Raw genomic sequence first — 22,869 nt, 5'->3', positions numbered from 1 at the left:
ACTGGCCAACACGTCCCAGCTACACTTGTCCCACCTGCCCGCAGTTGGTCCATATCCCTCCAAACCTGTCTTTTCTTAAACATTGGGACAGTTCCAGCCTCAACTGCCTCCTCCGGCAGCTTGTTCCACACACCCCCCCACCCTTTGTGTGAAAAAGTTACCCCTCAGATTCCTTCACCTTCAGCCTACGTCCTCTGGTCCTCGATTCCCCTACTCTGGGCAAGAGACTGTGCATCTACCCGATCTATTCCTCTCATGATTTTGTACACCTCTATAAGACCACCCCCCCCCCCCAATCCCATAACATGGGTTTTCTCCGAGATCTTCCGTTTCCTCCACACACGTACAGGTTTGTAGGTTAATTGGCTTGTTATAAATGTAAAATTATCCCTACTGCGTGTAGGATAGTGTTAATGTGCGGGGGTTGCTGGTCGGAGCAGACTTGGTGGGCCTGTTTCGCGCTGTATCTCTAAAATGAAACTAAATACCACTTTGTTTAATGTCTCACTGTGCGTTACCGCCAAAGCAAAAGCAGCTTATTATTTGGGTAGGAAAGAATATCTTTAATACCTGCATCTGTAATTCAAGTCAAGTCAAATTTATTTGTCACATACACATACTCGATGTGCAGTGAAATGAAAGTGGTAATGCCTGCGGGTTGTGCACAAAAAGAATTACAGTTACAGCATATAAATAAAGTTAATAAGTTACTAAACATAGCACAAAAAGTGTCGACAAAAATTTAGTCTCTGGGGTTATCAAAGTTGACAGTCCTGATGGCCTGTGGGAAGAAGCTCCGTCTCATCCTCTCCGTTTTCACAGCGTGACAGCGGAGGCGTTTGCCTGACCGTAGCATCTGGAACAGTCCGTTACTGGGGTGGCAGGGGTCCCTCATGATCTTGCTTGCTCTGGATCTGCACCTCCTGATGTATAGGTCCTGCAGGGGGACGAGTGTAGTTCCCATGGTGCGTTCTGCCGAACGCACTACTCTCTGCAGGGCCATCCTGTCCTGGGCAGAGCTGTTCCCAAACCAGACTGTAATGTTGCCGGACAGGATGCTCTCTACAGCCCCAGAGTAGAAGCAATGAAGGATCCTCAGCGACACTCTGAATTTCCTCAGTTGTCTAAGGTGGTAAAGGCTGAGTGTGGTCTGCTTTCCTTTGTTCAGTGTCGCAAGCTGGATTTCCAGCATTTGCAATTTTGAATTTCATTAACAGGTCTTGCAAAATAGTGCCCTTCCTCTGAGAATAAATAAACACTAAAACTACACAAGGTGGTACAACTGCCATTATTTATTCAGATCTAAAAATTATGTGTATTTATACATGGTGCAACTGGTTTAGCTTGTAACCACACAGAACAACCTCCCTCTCAGCAGACTACCTGTGCAGTGAATATACATGACCTTTAGCTGGCCTATTTAGACCACACACCTGTGACAAGTGCTACTATAAAAACCTCCCAAAATAACTTGTGTACAACTGATGAATCAAATAGACGGGGAAATTCAGGTTAAAATATTTTGCCTAATAGTTTTAACATATTCCAAAACCTCGGACCTACTTGCATCCCACCCATCCATACCTCTTCCCCCCTCCAGAAATAAAACTATGTTTACTTTGAGTTGGTTGATCCCTGGGGGAACACAGGTGAGCCCAAGGTAGCAATGGCCAGCTATTCAACTGCAGAAGGCAGCGTAGCCAAGGCTGATCTGGTCCTGTATTTTCAGCAAGGGTCTGCAAAACAGCTAGCGCCAGGCCAACTAGCAAAACGCAGGAAGACAAACCTGAGCAGAGCCAACAAGATGATCACTAGGCACTTGACCAATCTTCATGCTATACCCTGGATTAGTTTATATAGCTAGTTCTAATATAATTATTATTAAAGCCACAGAGGGCAACTTGCATTTATACAGAGAACTCTTGCAAGGATAGAGGAAAAAGGATGGTTGGGGGAAGATTTATGGTTCACGGGATTTGCTTCAAAAATTACAGCTTATTATAGTCCAACCTGCAAGCAAAATATCTATCTTAAATGCAAAAAAATGTTCAATCACTTCCAATTCTGGAATGCATCTTCACATTTCAATTTGCAGATTTTAAAAAAATCAAAAACCATCTGTTCCCATCCCTCCCCCTCCTTCCAGAGCCGGTTTTTGACCAGAGATTGTTTTTAATACAGACAGTTCTGCCTAACATAGGTCCGTCGGCTCTGCATGAAGGGTCTTCTTGATTCGCAGCAGCATTGTCGTCAACCACTGGTCCAACCGCGAGATGGAATCGTACTCCTTCACCTGCAAGGAGAAAGAGTTGCTTTCAAATAGAAACTCATAATAATCACTAACGCACTGACTTGGGCAATATAGTGTGTACCTCCACCCTGGTGCACATCCATTTCCCTCAGTCCTGCTCCTCTTTCTTCTTCCCCCACCCTCGTCCCACCCCATTTTACCTATATCCCTCTCTGGCTTTACATTCCATTGTTCAGTTCAGTGTCACGTGTACTGAGGTACAGTGAAAAGCTTTGTCACCCATGTCTCATCTGTCTTTTGTCCACCCATCTGCCAATGAAAACTCTCCCCATCTATATCCACCCATCACTTAAGGCCAAAAGGTTATAAGTGATAGGAGTAGAATGAGCCCATTCGGCCTATCACGTTTACTCCGTCATTCAATCGTGGATGATCTATCTCTCCCTCCTAACACCATTCTCTTGCCTTCTCCCCATAACCTGACACCTGTACTAATGTTCAAACATTTCCAATTCCACTTGCGAGATTATGTTCCGCCCCACCTCTTTTCCAGCTTTCCCCCCGCCCGTACTACAATCAATATGAGGAAAGGTCCAGACCCCAAAACGTCACCTAGCCACATCCTCCAGACATGCTGCTTGACACAATGAGTTACTCCAGCACTGCTAGACTTTCGAGATACAGCACAGAAACAGGCCCTTCGGCCAACAGAGTCTGTGCCGTCAAGCGATCATACTCTAACACTATCCTACACACCAGGGACAATTTTACATAGTTTTTACTGAAGCCAAATAACCTACAAACATGTATGTCTTTGGAATGTGGGAGGAAACCAGAACACCTGGAGGAAGTCCACGTTGTCACAGCGAGAACGTACAAACTCCATACACACAGCAGCTGAGGTCAGGATTGAATCCTGGTCTCTGGTGATGTGAGGCAGCAGCTCTACCGCTGCGCCACTATGCTGTGTTCTACTCTGGATTGCAGCATCTGCAGTTCCTTGCGACACCACTTTAACCAGACTGTTCCCAGTTCAGACACTGCTGTCGAAGACATCAAACCATTTCCCGGGAACACGATGCGATGATAACATTTCAATTCAAATGATTATATCTGACTTGAAACACTAGTAGTTTATTTTTCCCCATAGATGCTGGATATTCTAACATTTGCTTATTTCACTTTCAGTGTGTGCACAAGTCACTTGGTGCAATGGAAATATTGTCCGCAATCCGCTTGCAATCTCAAAACACTTACTGCATCAGTGTAACCATCAAGATTCTCTTCTTCAAAAGCATCCAGGAGTTTTTTGACAAGTTTACACTCCCTGGAATCCGAGAAGGCTGGAAACATTTCCTCGTATTTAGTTACTGCCAACTGTAGAATGAGAAAGGTTTCTGGATGAAAACTATTCTTACGAGATAAAGACAATCTCGGGCAGAGCGATTGCAAAAAGGTACAAAGTGAATGGGTGTCTGTTAAGCGAAGCAAATCCACTACCATTCTTAATCAGAAGATATGGGGCGGCACGGTGGCGCAGCGGTAGAGTTGCTGCCTTACAGCGAATGCAGCGCCAGAGACCCGGGTTCTCTGGACAAGCTGGATGCAGGAAAAATGTTCCCGATATTGGGGGGAGTCCAGAACCAGGGGCCACACAGTCTAAGAATAAATGGGAGGCCATTTAAAACTGAGGTGAGAAAAAACTTTTTCACCCAGGGAGTTGCGAATTTGTGGAATTCTCTGCCACAGAAGGCAGTGGAGGCCAATTCACTGGATGAATTTAAAAGAGAGTTAGTTAGAGGTCTAGGGGTTAGTGGAATCAAGGGATATGGGGAGAAGGCAGGCACGGGTTACTGATTGTGGATGATCAGCCATGATCACAATGAATGGCGGTGCCGGCTCGAAGGGCCGAATGGCCTCCTCCTGCACCTATCTTCCACATAACAGAGGAACTTCAACTCTCACGTACGTACCTTGGCATTTAACACGTCGACACAGAAATGGCAGAGAGCAGCTTTGAAGAAGTAGTCTTTTGCACTGTACTTGAGTAGTGGGCTGTCCATGGCTGTTGTGCCTACCTGTGGCGCACACAAGTACAAATTCACTGTAAGTATTACGCCATAAATGTAAGAAAATAACTGCAAATGCTGGTACAAATCGAAGGTATTTATTCACAAAATGCTGGAGTAATTCAGCAGGTCAGGCAGCATCTCAGGAGAGAAGGAATGGGTGACGTTTCTCGACCCGAAACGTCACCCATTCCTTCTCTCCTGAGATGAAGCCATAAATGTACATGGATTGCAAAACGAAAAGACAGGAGGTAACGACTAGTGAAAGTGGCAATCTTTGCACAGTCTCAGCCAGACAAGCTGGTGACCGCAGGTAATTTGGGATATCTTATGGAATTTTGGCGATTGAAACACCAACTTCAAACCTAGTTCATGGCCATAAAAGGATGGGGAATGGGGTAGGAAAGTATACTTGCACCCCAACCCTTCACCAGAATGCACAACCTTAAAAACAAAAATCAGTCTAGATTTACATCTCGATTGAGAATGATCAGCCATGATCACATTGAATGGCGGTGCTGGCTCGAAGGGCCGAATGGCCTCCTCCTGCACTTATTGTCTATTACATTAGCCAAGCAGGAACTGTTTAAGCACATTGAGGGCTGCCTGGTCAACAATATAATTAAAAGCAACAAAACATGTGATACAGGGTTTTGGGGAGAGGTGTTGGAACCGCAAGGACGCCAATGGAATACTAATTACTACTTTGAGGAAACCAATTGAATCAAGACAAAATGCTGGAGTAATTCAGCATCAGATTCCCACTGGTTTGTCCTCTCTGATGGGTGTACTGCAGGACCTTCGCTCACTGCTCCCCGATTCCCTCATTTTCCTGCTCTTTATTTCCGAGATGCTGCCCGACCTGCTGTTACTGCGGCACTTTGTCCTTTTTTGACACCAGCATCTGCAGTTCCTGGCATCTACATCTTAACTCAAACTATTCAGCTATGAGATACTTATTCACAAAATGCTGGAGTAACTCAGCAGGTCAGGTAGCATCTCGTGAGAGAAGGAATGGGTGACGTTTCGGGTCGAGACCCTTCTTCAGTCTGATGTCTGGGTCAAAATGTGGTCGTAGGCCTGAAATAGGCCGCGGGGTTTTTCTCCGCCCGGCGGGGGCTTCAATGTTGGGGGCCCCGACCGCCTCGAGGTGGCAACTCCAACAGCCTGACCGCGGGAGAAGACAGCAGGGGAAGAGAAAAGACATTCTGGCCTTCCATCACAGTGAGGAGGGACTGGAGGAGCCTCACTGTGATGGATGTTTCTTTTGTTTGGCGTTAGTTTATGATTGTATGTGTTATTGCATTTTTATTGATTATTCTTATTGGTCTTATTGTTGAACTACACATTTATGTCCTGGGCCTCCTCCATTGTCAGAGTAAGGCCCAGCGCAAATTGGAGGAACAGTACCCCCCAACCCCCGTGAAAAAAAAACACTTACCTGTTCATATATTTCAATGGCTTTGAAATATTGTTCTAGCTGTGCAGCGTATGTAGCGACTTTCAGTAGACACTTATTCGCAGAACTACAGAGAAAAAGGAATTTCTTTAGGAATAAAGCCGTAGACATAAATTCAAAATAATTTACAAGGATGTTGCCAGGACTCGAGGGCCTGAGCTATAGGGCGAGGTTGAGTAGGCTTAGACTCTGCACGGTGGCGCAGCGATAGAGTTGCTGCCTTACAGCGAATGCAGCGCCTGAGACTCAGGTTCGATCCTGACTACGGGCGCCATCTGTACGGAGTTTGTACGTTCTCCCCGTGACCTGCGTGGGTTTTCTCCGAGATCTTCGGTTTCCTCCCACACTCCAAAGACGTACAGATATGTAGGTTAATTGGCTGGGCAAATGTTTTGTTTTTTTTAATTGTCCCTAGTGTGTGTAGGATAGTGTTAATGTGCGGGGATCGCTGGGCGGCGCGGACCCGGTGGGCCGAAGGGCCTGTTTCCGCGCTGTATCTCTAAAATCTAAAAAATTGTTTTTAAAAATCTATTCCTTGGAGTGCAGGAGGATGAGAAGTAATCTTATAGAGGTGTATAAAATCATAATAGATTGGGTAGGCACACAGAGTCTCTTGCCCAGTGAAGGGGAAATCGAGAACCAGAGGACATAGGTCTAACGAGGAGGGAAAGATTTAATAAGAATCTGAGGGCCTTTTTTTTTTTTAAATGCAAAAGGTGGTAGGTTTATGGAACAAGCTGCCAAAGGAGGTAGTTGAGGCAAATACCATCGCCACATTTAAGAAACATTTAGACAGGTACATGGATAAGATAGTTTTATAGGGTTAGGGACCAAACGTAGGCAGGTGGGCCTAGTGCAGATGGGACATGTTGGCTGGTTTGGGCATGTTGGACCTGTTTCCACGTTGTATGACTCTATAAATCAATCCATCGGCTTAATGCAACCGTGAGCGTTCTACGGAACATCTGCACCTATATAATAATCATATGAACCAGTGTATAGAATGTTTAAAAAAATTCTGTGCATGCTTTGATCTTTGGGTCAGTTACATTTAATCACTTGGTATTTGCAATAAATTGCAAAAAATAGAAAGTGTAACTGAACTTTTACTTGCAAACTGCAGTCACACACAGGCAGTGAGGAACACCAGAGGATGGACAAAATCATAAATTTCAAAACCATTTACATTAAAATAAAGTGATCGTGCCACTAACCTGTTGGATTCTTCACCCTTGTAGTAATCTGCTGCCTGCTCATAATGTGCGATTGCCTGAAAAATACAAGCATGTAAATAAATGAGTGCATTTGGTTGGAATAGACACATTGCCAGTTAAGACTTTTCCACCGTTTCACAGGGAAAACTAGAACAGTTTGAAATTATAAAGCAAAATTATTAAAGATGCATTTTTGAAACTAATTTCACAAACCAACTTAGCCTTGAGGCAGAGTGAAACGCAGCTGGAGTCAATGGTTTAGTCTATGTGATAGACTGGAATAAATCCATAACTCAGTAACTACATCAGTCCGCTGCTGGACATGGGGGGCAGGGTGTGGTGGAGACGCCCCTCCAAATAAGGGGGGACTCTGTGTAAATATGGAAATTAATATCTGCATTGAATGTGTAACCTCCGGAAATGTCGGATGGAGTTGTTGAAAAGAAGATGTTTTGTAAATATTTATTACTTGAATAAAGTATTTTTTGATATTAAAAAAACCCATCAGTCTGAAGAAGGGTCTCGACCCGAAACGTCACCCATTTCTTCTCTCCAAGGTGCTGCCCGACCTGCTGAGTTACTCCAGCACTTTGTGATACTCTGAAGTTTCTTCCAGTTGTGAGCAGAGCTGTTCCCAAATCGAGTTGTGATGCAACCCGAGAGAATGTTTTCCATGTCAGACGAAGGGTCTCGACCCGAAACGTCACCCATTCCCTCTCTCCAGACGCCGCCTGTCCCTCCAAGTTACTCCACCATTTTGTGTCTCGTATGTTTTCTGTGGTGCATCTGCAGTATTTTAGAGTGTCTCGGTCGGTCACTTACTTTCTCAATATTCACCAGCTCGCTCTCGTAGATCTCTGCTATCGATATGTGATGCTTTGCCGCAATTGTAAACCGACCCTAAACACAAACGCACACACTTCAGCACTTGGGGAAAACAGGGGATGCAATAAAATCTAGTCTCAGGATATCAGAACAGAACGAATATACAAAAAGTGGGGGGGGTTGCAGACAATTCCCTGTTGAAAAAACCCACCTAGTCATAACAGACTAGATGGCACCACGGGAGAAGAATGAGGAGGAGATAAGACTTTTCTTTGCCTTCCATCACAGTGAGGGTGTGCCTGGAGCAATCACTGTGATGGCTGTTTGTGTTAAAATTGTAATTGTGTGTCTTGTGTTCTTTATTGTTTACTGCCGGACCCTGCCGTGAGAGGACGCTGGCGCTGTTTGTTCGCCGCTTCTCCGTCAGGACAGTTCGTTTGTTTGTTTTTATGTCATGACTGTTTTTGTAAAGCGTCTTTGAGCACTTGGAAAAGTGCTATATAAAATAAATGTTTATTATTATTATTATTATTATATTATTATAGTTGTCATCGGTGTAATCTCACAGAAAGAAAATTTAAAGAGTTTGACAGGGTAAACGTTGAGGCCATTTCCTTTACTGGAAAGCACACAACCACAGAGGCACGGTGGCTAAGCGGGTAAAGTCGTTGCCTCACAGCGCCAGAGACCCAGGTTCGATCCTGACTACGGGTGCTGTCTGTATAGTTTGTACGTTCTCTGCATGGGTATTCTCAGAGATCTTCGGTTTCCTCCCACACTCCGAAGACAAACAGGTTTGTAGGTTAATTGGCTTTGGTAAAAACTGTAAATTGTCCTTAGTGTGTAGGGTGTGCCTGCATAATGGGGAGTTGCTGGTCGCTGTGGACTCGGTGGACTGAAGGTCCCATTTCCGCGCTGTATCTCTAAACTAAAAGTAAGCAAATCTAATCTTCTACCTTGTTTTTACCCGAAATACCGACCCACTACACCCTCTAGCCCATAAACGTAATATCCAAAAGTTGTGTTTTAAATGAACTCAATGACTAAGCCTCAGCCCATAAGAGGTAGAGAATTGCAAAGAATCACCACCCACTGAAATGTCTCTGCACCTCAGTCCTAAACATCATACTCCTTATTCAGACACTGCGATCCCAAGTTTTAAACTCCTTAGCTGGGGGAAAACTCCTCCCTGCATCTATCCTGCTGAACTCAAAGAATTTAGAGTGTTTATCTGTTAAAGCTGAAATTGGAAAGATATGGATCCTGAAAATGGGATATTGATACATTAATCAGAACTTAGATTTGGACTTTGGACTAATTGCAAAACACTGGCACATTGAAAGCAAGTCTAAACATGCACGAACTGCATTTGATGTTTACAACAGTTGCTTACCATATCTGTATAAATCTCTATAGCCCTGTTCAAACAATTAATGGCCTCTAGAGGAGGAAACAGATTTAACATCAGTTAAAAAATGCATAGACAATAGACAATAGGTGCAGGAGTAGGCCATTCAGCCCTTCGAGCCAGCACCGCCATTCAATGCGATCATGGCTGATCACTCTCAATCAGTACCCCGTTCCTGCGTTCTCCCCATACCCCGTCACTCCGCGATCCTTAAGAGCTCTATCCAGCTCTCTCTTGAAAGCATCCAACGAACTGGCCTCCACTGCCTTCTGAGGCAGAGAATTCCACACCTTCACCACTCTGACTGAAAAAGTTCTTCCTCATCATCATATCATATCATATGTATACAGCCGGAAACAGGCCTTTTCGGCCCACCAAGTCGGTGCCGCCCAGCGATCCCCGTACATTAACATTATCCTACACCCACGAGGGACAATTTTTTTAAACATTTACCCAGCCAATTAACCTACATACCTGTACGTCTTTGGAGTACGTCTCATCTCCGTTCTAAATGGCCTACCCCTTATTCTTAAACTGTGGCCCCTTGTTCTGGACTCCCCCAACATTGGGAACATGTTTCCTGCCTCTAATGTGTCCAATCCCCTAATTATCTTATATGTTTCAATAAGATCCCCCCTCACCCTTCTAAATTCCAGTGTATACAAGCCCAATCGCTCCAGCCTTTCAACATACGACAGTCCCGCCATTCCGGGAATTAACCTAGTGAACCTACGCTGCACGCCCTCCATAGCAAGAATATCCTTCCTCAAATTTGGAGACCAAAACTGCACACAGTACTCCAGGTGCGGTCTCACCAGGGCCCGGTACAACTGTAGAAGGACCTCTTTGCTCCTATACTCAACTCCTCTTGTTACGAAGGCCAACATTCCATTGGCTTTCTTCACTGCCTGCTGTACCTGCATGCTTCCTTTCAGTGACTGATGCACTAGGACACCCAGATCTCGTTGAACTCCCCCTCCTCCTAACTTGACACCATTCAGATAATAATCTGCCTTTCTATTCTTACTTCCAAAGTGAATAACCTCACACTTATCTACATTAAACTGCATCTGCCATGTATCCGCCCACTCACACAACCTGTCCAAGTCACCCTGCAGCCTTATTGCATCTTCCTCACAATTCACACTACCCCCCAGCTTAGTATCATCTGCAAATTTGCTAATGGTACTTTTAATCCCTTCGTCCAAGTCATTAATGTATATTGTAAATAGCTGGGGTCCTAGCACCGAACCTTGCGGTACCCCACTGGTCACTGCCTGCCATTCCGAAAGGGCCCCATTTATCCCCACTCTTTGCTTTCTGTCTGTCAACCAATTTTCTATCCATGTCAGTACCCTACCCCCAATACCATGTGCCCTAATTTTGCCCACTAATCTCCTATGTGGGACCTTGTCGAAGGCTTTCTGAAAGTCGAGGTACACCACATCCACTGACTCTCCCCTGTCAATTTTCCTAGTTACATCCTCAAAAAATTCCAGTAGATTTGTCAAGCATGATTTCCCCTTCGTAAATCCATGCTGACTCGGAATGATCCCGTTACTGCTATCCAAATGCTCAGCAATTTCGTCTTTTATAATTGACTCCAGCATCTTCCCCACCACCCAATTAAGCCATCTTTATTCACCTTTGCAATTTGCCAACAGCCCCGCATTTCCTAATAATATACCTCTGATGCATGTCTTAACTACATATTGGTTAGGGAATCTATTGGTCTGTAAAAATAAGCATCCTCATTAAAAGATATTCTAAAACTGTAGAATTACATTCCCAAGAACAACAATAGACAATAGGTGCAGGAGGCGGCCATTCGGCCCTTCGAGGCAGCACCGCCATTCAATGTGATCATGGCTGATCATTCTCAATCAGTACCCCGTTCCTGCCTTCTCCCCATACCCCCTGACTCCGCTATCCTTAAGAGCTCTATCCAGCTCTCTCTTGAATGCTCTGGTATTCTTGAACAACCGGCTCTGGTAAAACTGTAAACTGTCCCTAGTGTGCAATATAGTGTTAATGCAAGGGGTGATCGCTGGTCGGCAGGGACTCGGTGGGCTGAAGGGCCCTTTTCCGCGCTGCATCTCTAAAGTTTGTAAATTGATATTGATTCCACGGTGCATCGTAAATACAGCACCATTGAAAGTTATTTCAGAAACACGATCAATTGAACTTAAATTTGTCTTGCTTGGCATTCTTTACAAATACTTGCGGGTTAAAAATGGGATAAAAGTTACCTTGAGGATCGGCTTTCTTAAAGGCATTTCCCGCATCCACAAAGTTTGTTGCTGCGTCATGTTTGCTCTGCAAGTGCAGGTGGAGTTTAGCCGCCTCACAAAAGGCATTGCCTGCAGCTGAAGATAAAGCATCACGAGTGGGTATCAGCAGAATCAGGACATTTGCAAATGCGGCACGTACACACACACGCGCAAAACCAGGCAGATTAAATGAGACAAGCCGTGTTAACCAGACTATTTCTCAAAGCCGTCTGAAACAGCGCTAGATTAATGTGGCTGTCAACTGAGTTTCACACCATCTGCCTTCCCCACAGAACAAAATAAAAGCCAGCCTGCAGAGGGGCGCCAGTAGAATTCAAATACAGAGGCAGTCAAGCAGGTGTTTTGATAAAGCTCTCAATTTGAGCCGTGTTGTGAAAGGTCGCCTTGTTACTCGGTTGAAAGCCAGCAGGTCACTGATCTGCAGATGCCGGAATCAGGAACAAACAAAAGAATGCCGAAAGAAGTTAGCGGGAGTTCCAGGAGGGAGAAAGGTTAAATTGGCGTTTCGGATCCTGACCAGTATCAGTCGAGTCCTTCCAGCATTTTTGTGTGTTCACTTAACTGTTCTTTCAGTTTAGGGAACCGTGCTAAGTGGAAATGGCAGCCTACACAGGCAGTGCGAAAAAAGATTCTTGTAATTTTGCAGCTTTATAGGAGCTTAGCTTGGCCACATTTGAAGTATTGCATGCAGTTCTGGTCACCCCAATACAGGATATGGAAGATTTGGAAAGGGTGCAGAGGAGGTTCACCAGAACGAGGCCCCTTTATAGATGATTACGGGGTGTTAGATCAGAGAGAGGTTGGAAAGACTTGGATTGTTGTCTCTGGAACGCTGGAGGTTGTGGGGGGGGGGGGGGGGGGGGGAAGATTGCATTTTATTGCAAATAAGAATGTATTTGGGGGTGGGCACAGTGGAGGTGCTGCCCTACAGCACCAGAGACCTGGGTTCCATCCCGACTGCAGGAGCTGCCTGTACGGAGTTTGTCCGTTCTCCCTGTGACCACGTGGGTTTTCTCCAAGTGCTCCAGTTTCCTCCAAAGACATAGAGGTTTACACAATACAATACAATATATCTTTATTGTCATTGTACAGGGGTACAACGAGATTGGGAATGCGCCTCCCATACGATGCAATAATTTAATTAGCTAGTCAGTATTCATTTAAACAACCCAATGAAACAAATTGTAACAGTTTTAAAACAGAATAAAGTGCAAGTAGATCTGTGAGGGATCACTGTGCGATGTGACCATCCGGCTCAGCAGGACTAATTAGGTTAATTAGCTTCAGTAAGTTGTAAAATTGTCCCTAGTTGTGTAGGATAGTGTACGGGGTGATCGCTGGTCGGTGCGGACCCAGTGGGCTAAAGGGCCCACTCTGTATCTCTAAGCAAAAGAATTTATAATAAGCATCCCATTGCTTTCCTTCATTGTTCTGGTTCACATAACAAATAAAAGCTCTTGAAACAGACAAACGCACAATTGACAAGACATGCCTGTTCCAAACATGATCTCATTTCTGCAAATTCAATTCAGGCAATACGCGTGTTATTTATGCATTGTTAGACACACTGAACAGAACAATTGTCAATGACCTATGCTCCCTAGCAGAGCAAAGGGCTTAAGAAGAAGTAGACACAAAATGCTGGAGTAACTCAGTGGGTCAGGCAGCATCTCTGGAGAGAAGGAACGGGTCGAGACCCTTCTTCAGACCTGCTGCCTGGCACGCTGAGTTACTCCAGCATTTTGTGTCTACCTTTGATTTAAATCAGCATCTGCAGTTTTCTTTCCCACACAATTGTGAAAGGAGTATTTGGTATAGACAACAGACAATAGGAGGAGTAGGCCATTCGGCCCTTCGAGCCAGCACCGCCATTCAATGTGATCATGGCTGATCATTCTCAATCAGTACCCCGTTCCTGCTTTCTCCCCATACCCCCTGACTCCGCTATCCTTAAGAGCTCTATCTAGCTCTCTCTTGAATGTATTCAGAGAATTGGCCTCCACTGCCCTCTGAGGCAGAGAATTCCACAGATTCACAACTCTCTGACTGAAAAAGTTTTTCCTCATCTCCGTTTTAAATGGCCTACCCCTTATTCTTAAACTGTGGCCCCTGGTTCTGGACTCCCCCAACATTGGGAACATGTTTCCTGCCTCTAACGTGTCCAACCCCTTAATAATCTTATACGTTTCGATAAGATCCCCTCTCATCCTTCTAAATTCCAGTATATACAATTCCAGTGTATCTGCTACTCACCACTCCAGTTCTTTGCCATTTTGAACATGTTAGCAGCTCTGGCGTACAATTCACATGCTTCTTCCAGTTTTGAAGACCCTCTAATAAACAAAATGAAAGATGTGAAAATCAAGATGTGAAAAGGGTTTCTAGATCCTAAGAAACCAAAGACTGAGGATTGTGAATTAGTCACAAAAAGCTGGTGCGACTCAGCGGGGCACCCGAGTTACTCCAGCTTTTTGTGTCTATCTTCGGATTAAACCAGCATCTGCAGTTCCTTCCTGCACGATTGTGAATAAGTCACATTGTTTGGATCATATATTAACAACACCAGAGTTTATAAGTAGACACAAAATGCTGGAGTAACTCAGCGGGTCAGGCAGCATCTCGGGAGAGAAGGAATGGGTGACATTTCGGGTCGAGACCCTTCTTCAGAAGGGTCACCCATTCCTTCTCTCCCGAGATGCTGCCTAACCCTCTGAGTTACTCCAGCATTTTGTGTCTACCTTCGATTTATACCAGCATCTGCAGTTTTTTTCTTGCTCTGTTTATAAACTCTGGTTCTATTAATAACCATTAAGAATTTATGGAGACTGGTCACAAGGTTTTTACTTCAACATGTTAAAAACTCAAGACACTTAATTCCAGAGGGCAAGAGATCTCTGGCATTCTTGCCATTCTTTGTTTCTTTACAACTTCCAAAGTAGAACATCCAGCCACATTCAGAATACTGTGCAAAACACATAGCTGTGTACCATTTTTATCATTTACTACATTCCAACAGCGGCTATACCTCAAAAGTACTTGGGTAGTGGAGTATTTTAGGACAAGTCAAAGTTATGGTAGACTGGAACCAAAAACAAGTTACTGAAATACTTTGAATTAACACAAAGCTCCAAAGGGAGATTTTGGCTCTACGATGTGGTGTATGTACAGAATAGTGGATATTGGCCAAATGCAGGCAGGTGGGACAAGTGTAGATGGGGTATCTTGGTCAGCATGGGCAAACTGGACCAAAGGACCTGTTCCCATGCTGTATGACTCTAGTTTAGTTTAGAGGTACAGCGTAGAAACAGGCCCTTCGGCCCATCGGGTCCGCACCGACCAGCGATCCCCGCACATTAACACTATCCTATATCCACTAGGGACAATTTTTACATTTATACCAAGCCAATTAACCTACAAACCTGCACTTCTTTGGAGTGTGGCTCCCACAAAGACAGTGGCACATCAAGTAGAGCTGCTGCCTTACAGCGCCAGAGACCAGAGTTCAATCCTGATGTCAGCTACTATCCGTGTGGAGTTTGCGTGTTCTCCCTGTTACCACATGGGTTTCTCGGTTAATTGGCGGCTAAAATTTCCCCCTACCATGTAGGGAGTGGATGAGAAAATGGGATAACGGGACTAACGAGAACCGGTGATCGATGGGCAGTGCGAACTTGGTGAGTCGAAGGCTTGTTTCTAGGCGGTATCTTTCAATCAATCAAGGAAGTGCAAATTAATGTTTGGTTGAGATTACCCCACCAGTCAAATAGGAATGTAAAGGATGGGATTGAATCAATATCATGCATTTATATAGAACAATTGACAGCAAGGCACAAGGCATTTTACTTAGAACTACAAAGTGCTTGAAAAAAATGTGCCGTTCTTAAGAATCACATGCCACTATTTTGACATTGGTTCTAATCTATTGCTCAATGCCAAAAAGCCTGTAAAAGCGATAAGTTTTGAGAAAAACAGGAAATGATTGAGCAAATGCTGAGACTCAGTAGCAAGAGTTGGCACCAACAGTTCGTTACAGGAGCCCATGGGTAGAGGGTTTATTGCCCAATGGCTCAGTACAAATGGTTTTATGTTTGCTATGGAGAATACTCCTTTACTCCTAATACACTCACGAATGTGCAGCCCAACATAAATCCAACTCAATTTACAAATACATTACTACAGTGGGCCCGATATCAAATAATGGGGAGACGGAGTGCAGGAAGGAGATTGAGAACCTCAAAACCTGGTGTCAAGACAACCACCTTTCTCTCAAGGTCAGTAAGACAAAGGAGATAGGGACATATTCCTTTTCTCCAGAGATGCTGTCTGACCCGCTTAGTTTCTCCAGCATTTTGTGCCAATCTTCGATTTTTAGATTTAGAGATACAGCGCGGAAACGGGCCCTTCGGCCCAGCGAGTCCGCGCCGCCCAGCGATCCCCGCACATTAACACTATCCTACACACACTAGGGACAATTTTTTTACATTTACCCAGTCAATTAACCTACAAACCTGTACGTCTTTGGAGTGTGGGAGGAAACCGAAGATCTCGGAGAAAACCCACGCAGGTCACAGGGAGAACGTACAAACTCCGTACAGACGGCGCCCGTAGTCAGGATCGAACCTGAGTCTCCGGCGCTGCATTCGCTGTAAGGCAGCAACTCTACCGCTGCGCCACCGTGCCGCCCAGATTTAAACCAGCATCTGCAGTTCCTTCCTCCACAAAGGAGTGACCCGACTTCAGGCAGCAAAGTGGTACACATACCTTGATGGCACCAAAGTAGAAATGGTTGAAAGTTTCAAGATCCTAGGAGTAAATATCACCAGCAACTTGTCCTGGACGAGCCACATCAAAGCAAGTGCCTCTACTCCCTTAGAAGGCTTAGGACGTTCGGCATGTCCCCAACAACTCCCACCAACTTCTACAGAAGTGCCGTAGAAACATTTTAGCGGGATGCATAACAGCATGGCCTGGGAACAGCTCCATCCACGACCGCAAGAAATTGTAGACGCAGCCCAAACCATAACGCAAACCAACCTCCCTTCCATTGACTATCTACACTGCATGCTGCCTCAGCAAGGCCACCAGCATCATCAAGGGCCAGTCTCACCCTGGACATTCCCTTTTCTCCCCTCTCCCATCAAGCAAGAGGTACAAAAGAGTGAAAATGCATTTCTCCAGACTCAGTGTCTTCCCAGCTGTTATCAGGCAACTGAACAATCCCATCATCAACGATAGAGCGGTCCTGACATACCCTCTATCTCATTGGAGACCCTTGTACTCGACGGGGCTGCACAGCGTTAGAGTTGCTGCCTTACAGCGAATGCAGCGCCGGAGATTCAGGTTCGATCCTGACTACAGGCGCCGTCTGTAGGAGTTTGTACGTTCTCCTGCGTGGGTTTTCTCCGAGATCTTCGGTTTCCTCCCACACTCCAAAGACGTACAGGTATGTAGGTTAATTGGCTGGGCAAATGTAAAAATTGTCCCTAGTGGGTGTAGGATAGTGTTAATGTGCGGGGATCGCTGGGTGGCGCGGACCCGGTGGGCCGAAGGGCCTGTTTCTGCGCTGTATCTCTAAATCTAAAAAGAAAATAGATGTTATTTCCTTTATGCTATATCTGTACACTGTGGACGGCTTGATTGTAATCATGTGTTGTATATGCATCGGCAGTTCCTTGTAACTAGCCTGAAAATGCAAATTTATTCAGACTGCCTACCATGTGACAACCAGACTTCAATCTATACCGACACATTCCCCCACAGCACTGAGTTCAGAGTTATGAAATGTACAGATGGTTCAATTGTTGCCGCTTCAGCATCCAAGATGAGCATCTGAGCCAAGGGAGTCCAGAATGGCAGATCACCAGGATATGGAAATCTGCTCAGACATTTATCAAACGTGATGTCTCCATTTAACCATATAACCATATAACTACAGCACGGAAACAGGCCCGTTCGGCCCTTCCAGTCCACGCCGACCACTCTCCCTGACCTAGTCTCATCTACCTGCACTCAGACCATAACCCTCTAATCCCCTCTTATCCATATACCTATCCAATTTACTCTTAAATGATAAAATCGAGCCAGCCTCCACCACTTCCACCGGAAGCCCATTCCATACAGCCACCACCCTCTGAGTAAAGAAGTTACCCCTCATGTTACCCCTAAACTTTTGTCCCTCAATTCTGAAGCTATGTCCTCTTGTTGGAATCTTCCCCACTCTCAAAGGGAAAAGCCTACCCATGTCAACTCTGTCCGTCCCTCTCAAAATTTTAAAAACCTCTATCAAGTCCCCCCTCAACCTTCTACGCTCCAAAGAATAAAGACCCAACCTGTTCAACCTCTCTCTGTAGCTTAAGTGCTGAAACCCAGGCAACATTCTAGTAAATCCCCTCTGTACCCTCTCCATTTTGTCGACATCTTTCCTATAATTTGGAGACCAGAACTGCACACCATACTCCAGATTCGGCCTCACCAATGCCCTGTACAATTTCAACATCACATCCCAACTTCTATACTCGATGCTCTGATTTATAAAGGCAAGCATACCAAATGCCCTCTTCACCACCCTATCCACACGAGATTCCACCTTCAGGGAACAATGCAGTTATTCCCAGATCCCTCTGTTCCACTGCATTCCTCAATTCCCTACCATTTACCCTGTACGTCCTATTTTGATTTGTCCTACCAAAATGCAGCACCTCACACTTATCAGCATTAAACTCCATCTGCCATCTTTCAGCCCACCCTTCCAAAAGGCCCAAGTCTCTCTGTAGACTTTGAAACTCTACTTCATTACTAACTACACCACTTAATTAAAAGTCACAGCTAGACCATTTAACCGTGGGTCTTCCCACATCTGGCTGCCTCAATTACCTTCCGTTAGAATGGCCTAGATGGAGAGGATGTTTCCTTTAGTGGGAGAGTCTAGGATCAGACGCCATAGCCTCAGAATAAAAGAATGTACCTTTAGAAATGGGAAGAGGAGGAATTTTGCTAGTCAGAGGGTGGTGAATCTGTGGAATTCATTGCCACAGATGACTGTGGAGGCCTAAATGGATCATTTTAAGGTGGAGATTGATAGATTCTTGGTTAGTACGAGTATCAGGGGTTATTGGGAGAAGGCAGGAGGATGGGGTTGAGAGAGAAAGAGATCAGCCATGACTGAATGGCAGAGTAGACCTGGTGGGCCAAATTGGTTACATGTAAACTTCACACTGATAGCACCAGGGGTCAGGATAGAGGCTGAAAGACAACTAGTAAAGCTAGTCATCACACCAGGTGGTTTTCCGGGTCTTTGAGCGCATAAAAGATTTACTATGATGGTTGCATGGATGATGAATGTTGGAATGGAAATACTGGGGTTGTTCTCTTTGAAGCGAAAGAGGGTCTGTGGACTGATACATTATGGTTTAAGATACTGCTGAAAGTAACTCTTGTGACTTAATGCAACCATATCACCAATAGTGCCAATCGAAGGTATTTATTCACAAAATGCTGGAGTAACTCAGCTGGTCAGGCAGCATCTCAGGAGAGAAGGAATGGGTGACGTTTCGGGTCGAGACCCTTCTTCAGACTGATGTCAGGGGGGCCACTACCAATAGTGCCAACGTTGGAGCCATCAGTGAATGACTCAGGCACCACAAGATTATATTTGGTGATCAGCAAAAGATAAGGAGAAAATGCTGTCTGACCCGCTCCAGCTTTTTGTGTCTATCTTCAGTTTAAACCAGCATCTGCAGTTCCTTCCTACAGAGGAGAGGAAATTGGTTTTCTTATAAAAAAAAAGTACATGGACAGGTTACAAGCTGGAAAATAACAAGGGTGGGTGGGGGGGGGCAAAAGAAAAAAAAGAACAGGGCTATCAAAGGAAAATTGGATAGACAAAACATGAGACATGATTACGGGAAAGGAGCAACAGAAATGGACTGCTATGTATTTTCTACAAACCGTGATAGATTTGATCACGTTCACTAGCAATTCAGTAAATCTAATAGAGAGACCCTTGGGAGAAAGTACTTGTGTTTAATTTCACAAAATTAAGTTTAAAGTACGCAAGGCATTTTAGCTTCCACGCACTGATGTAATTAGTGCAGTTCTTCACTGGAAAGAAAAGATTTCAATCATCGGTTACACCAATCTGCTTGCAAATATTAACAAATAAAAGCAGGCCACTTATCCCCTCATGCCTGCACCACTATTTAGTGGTATCATGGATCTTTTAACTTAACACAATTTCTTGCATTAACTTCCAGTTCCTTAATATATAACCTTGCAGTAGTCTTGTTTACAGCAACTAACACTTCACAGCCAACTTGGATTGAGATAGCGAGAGACTTGCTATTCCCCCCTCCCCATGCCAACCCCCTCTATTGTAACTAAAAATTAGCTGAGACAGCAGCTGGGAGAAATATAACAGCCATGAGAATGCTCATTGTTCAAAACTCAGCGGAAAGTCCTAATCTGCTGGATTAAACAATCTTTCCCAATTCCAAAATCAACTAATCAGGAGTGGAAATACAATGAAAACACGTTCCATTTTAAGCATACTGTTCTTTAATTTGGGAGACCAGATCTGTACACATTATTCCAGGGCCCCATTTAAATCAAAGCAGGAGACCACTTCACCTTAAAAAAAACTCCAATCATGTTATCTAAGATGTATGTTATAAATAAGACATGCAATGATTTAATTCAAGTTGAGAAGGGAAAGGTATTATAGGAACCCGAGGGGCAATTTTTTTCCACACAGGTAATGGGTATATGGAACAAGCCACCAGAGGAGATAGCTGAGGCAGGTACGAGAACAGCATTTTAACCTGGTGCATGGATAGGAAGGGTTTAGAGAGATATGTGACAAATGCAGATGGGTGGGACTAGTTTAGATGTGGCATCTTGGTCGGCATGGACAAGTTGGGCTGAAGGTTCCGTTTTCATGCTGTACGACTATGACTCTATTTAAACCTTTCTTCTGTAATATTTTGAAAGCAACACAACACTGCTGAAATAGGCTTTTTAGACATTTTAACAAGAAAAAAGGTGACCAGCACCATGGCTGAGCAAAATTCTCATTTCTTTCAAAGAACAAAAAGCAGTCACAGATCATGGTGCTGTTACAAAAGTCTGCGGGTTCGATACTTCAACACACTTCGCACAAATAAACATTTCACTGCTGAAAGAGTGCACCAGTACTAAAAGGGCAAATTAACAGCTCACCACTATTCTCAGTTTAAAAGCCCTTAAAGGATCCCCTCCCCCCCCCCCCCCAGTCTAATAACCAGGCATCAATAATCCATCATAATAACCTCATCTACTGTATCCGCTGTTCCAGATGTCCACTCCTGTAACATCGGCAAGACCAAGCACAGACTTGGGTTTGGTTTCGCTGAACACCTCCGCTCAGTCCGTCTTAACCTACCCGATCTCCCGGTAGCTCAACATTTTAACTCACATCCCAACCTTTCTGGACCTGGGCCTCCTCCAGTGTCAGAGACAGAGTGAGGCCCAGCGTAAATTGGAGGAACAGCACCTCAAATTTCGCTTGGGCAGCTTACACCCCAGCGGTATGCACATTGACTTCTCTAACTTCAAGTAATCCTTGCTTTCCCTCTCTCTCCATCCCCTTCCCAGTTCTAACCACCAGTCTTACTGTCTCAGACTACATTCTATCTGCTGCTGCTGTTACTGCTTTTAGACAATAGATGCAGGAGTAGTCCATTCAGCCCTTCGAGCCAGCACCGCCATTCAATGCGATCATGGCTGATCACTCTCAATCAGTACCCCGTTCCTGCCTTCTCCCCATACCCCCTGACTCCGCTATCCTTAAGAGCTCTATCCAGCTCTCTCTTGAAAGCATCCAACGAACTGGCCTCTACTGCCTTCTGAGGCAGAGAATTCCACACCTTCACCACTCTCTGACTGAAAAAGTTCTTCTTCATCTCCGTTCTGCTGCTTTCTACTGCACAAATGCCAACAGCTGGGCTATCTCTGTCCCGCCAACTCCCCTGACATCAGTCTGAAGAAGGTATTTATTCACAAAATGCTGGAGTAACTCAGCGGGTCAGGCAGCATCTCGGGAGAGAAGGAATGGGTGACGTTTCGGGTCCCAGAAGTGTCTCGACCCGAAACGTCACCCATTCCTTCTCCCCAGAGATGCTGCCTGACCCGCTGAGTTACTCCAGCATGTTGTGGTGTTTATCTTCGGTGTAAAGCAGCATCTGCAGTTCCTTCCTTCCCACACACACAACAATCCTTCAGCCATCCTTCAGCCACCCCTCTCCCACCCCTCCTCCTCCTCCTCAGAACGTAAACTGATGACGACTCGCACCCCCGATGTTGCTGTGAGCGACGTCCACCCACCCACCGCCATTATATATATCCCTGTCTTATCCCAACCCACAGCAGGGCTGGGTTCATTGACCAGCTGTGAGCCGCCCGGGGCCCGGTACCCACAACAAAGGGGTGGGGGGGGGAGGGGACGTCCGTCCTCTCACCCGAAAATGGAGGCTATGAAAGATCGCGACGAGCGGACGAGCCGCTCCGCCTCGGCCACCAGGCCCAGCGCCTCCCGCTCCTTCGCTGAGTTGTCCATGTCCGACCCTGCTCGCCGCCTCTCCCAGCGTTGCGCCACTTCCGCCCGCTCGCCCCGCTCGCCCCTCTCTGCGTCACTTCCGCCCCCTCTCTCTCTCACACACTCTCTGAGTTACTTCCGCCCCTCACTCACACTCTTTCTCTGCGTCACTTCCGCCCGCTCGTCCCTCTCTACGTAACTTCCGCCCCTCTCTCACACACTCTCTCTCTCTCTCTCACACACTCTCTCTCTCTCTCACACACACTCTCTCTCTCTCTCTCTCACACACACTCTCTCTCTCTCACCACGTTCCTTCCGCCCCTCTCACATACACTCACTCTCTCTCTGCGTTCTTCCGCCCCTCACTCACACACTTGCTGTGCGTCACTTCCGCCCCTCACAAGTACTCTCTCTGCGTTACTTCCGCCCCTCACTCACACACTCTCCTGCGTCACTTCCGCCCCTCAGACACTCTCTCTGCGTTCCTCCCGCTTCTCTCTCACACCCTCTCTCTCACTCGTCACGTGAGAGGGGGACCCCCATGGGGAACCTGTCCTTGAAATGGCAATAGACAAACAATACTGGAAGAAGGGTCTCGACCCGAAACATCACCCATTCCTTCTCTCCCGAGATGCTGCCTGTCCCGCTGAGTTACTCCAGCATTTTGTGAATAAATCGATTTGTACCAGCATCTGCAGTTATTTTCTTATAATAGACAAACAATGTTGGAATGAGCCATGGAACTGTAGATGCTGGTTCAAACCAAAGATAGGCACAAAAAGGGG

The 22,869-nt window shown here is 45.5% G+C and overlaps 1 protein-coding gene across 1 annotated transcript; it reads right to left on the bottom strand.

The window, feature by feature from the left end:
- Window positions 1–971: 971 nt before the first annotated feature.
- Window positions 972–22,160, bottom strand: LOC144611854 (alpha-soluble NSF attachment protein). The gene is made up of 10 exons (XM_078431160.1): window positions 22,008–22,160; window positions 13,771–13,850; window positions 11,476–11,592; window positions 9,212–9,258; window positions 7,816–7,893; window positions 6,994–7,049; window positions 5,762–5,846; window positions 4,225–4,329; window positions 3,509–3,628; window positions 972–2,293 (listed from the first exon to the last, which is right to left on the bottom strand). Exons 1-10 carry the CDS (start codon window positions 22,103–22,105, stop codon window positions 2,192–2,194), a joined length of 888 nt encoding a protein of 295 aa, XP_078287286.1. The 5' UTR covers window positions 22,106–22,160; the 3' UTR covers window positions 972–2,191.
- Window positions 22,161–22,869: the final 709 nt, after the last annotated feature.

The sequence above is a fragment of the Rhinoraja longicauda genome, chromosome 41 (genome assembly GCF_053455715.1).
Source record: "Rhinoraja longicauda isolate Sanriku21f chromosome 41, sRhiLon1.1, whole genome shotgun sequence".
NCBI classification, from domain to species: Eukaryota; Metazoa; Chordata; class Chondrichthyes; order Rajiformes; family Arhynchobatidae; genus Rhinoraja; species Rhinoraja longicauda.
The sequence above is the reverse complement of the archived record's forward strand: the minus strand, read 5'-3'. Positions and strand labels throughout refer to the sequence as shown.

Excerpts from the sequence above, each read along its gene's own strand:
- LOC144611854 (XM_078431160.1), bottom strand. The coding sequence starts at position 22,105 with ATGGACAACTCAGCGAAGGAGCGGGAGGCGCTGGGCCTGGTGGCCGAG. Across the intron at positions 5,847-6,993 it reads AAGGGTGAAGAATCCAACAG|TTCTGCGAATAAGTGTCTAC; the intron begins GTTAGTGGCACG and ends TTTTCTCTGTAG. Across the intron at positions 4,330-5,761 it reads CCATTGAAATATATGAACAG|GTAGGCACAACAGCCATGGA; the intron begins GTAAGTGTTTTT and ends TGTGCGCCACAG.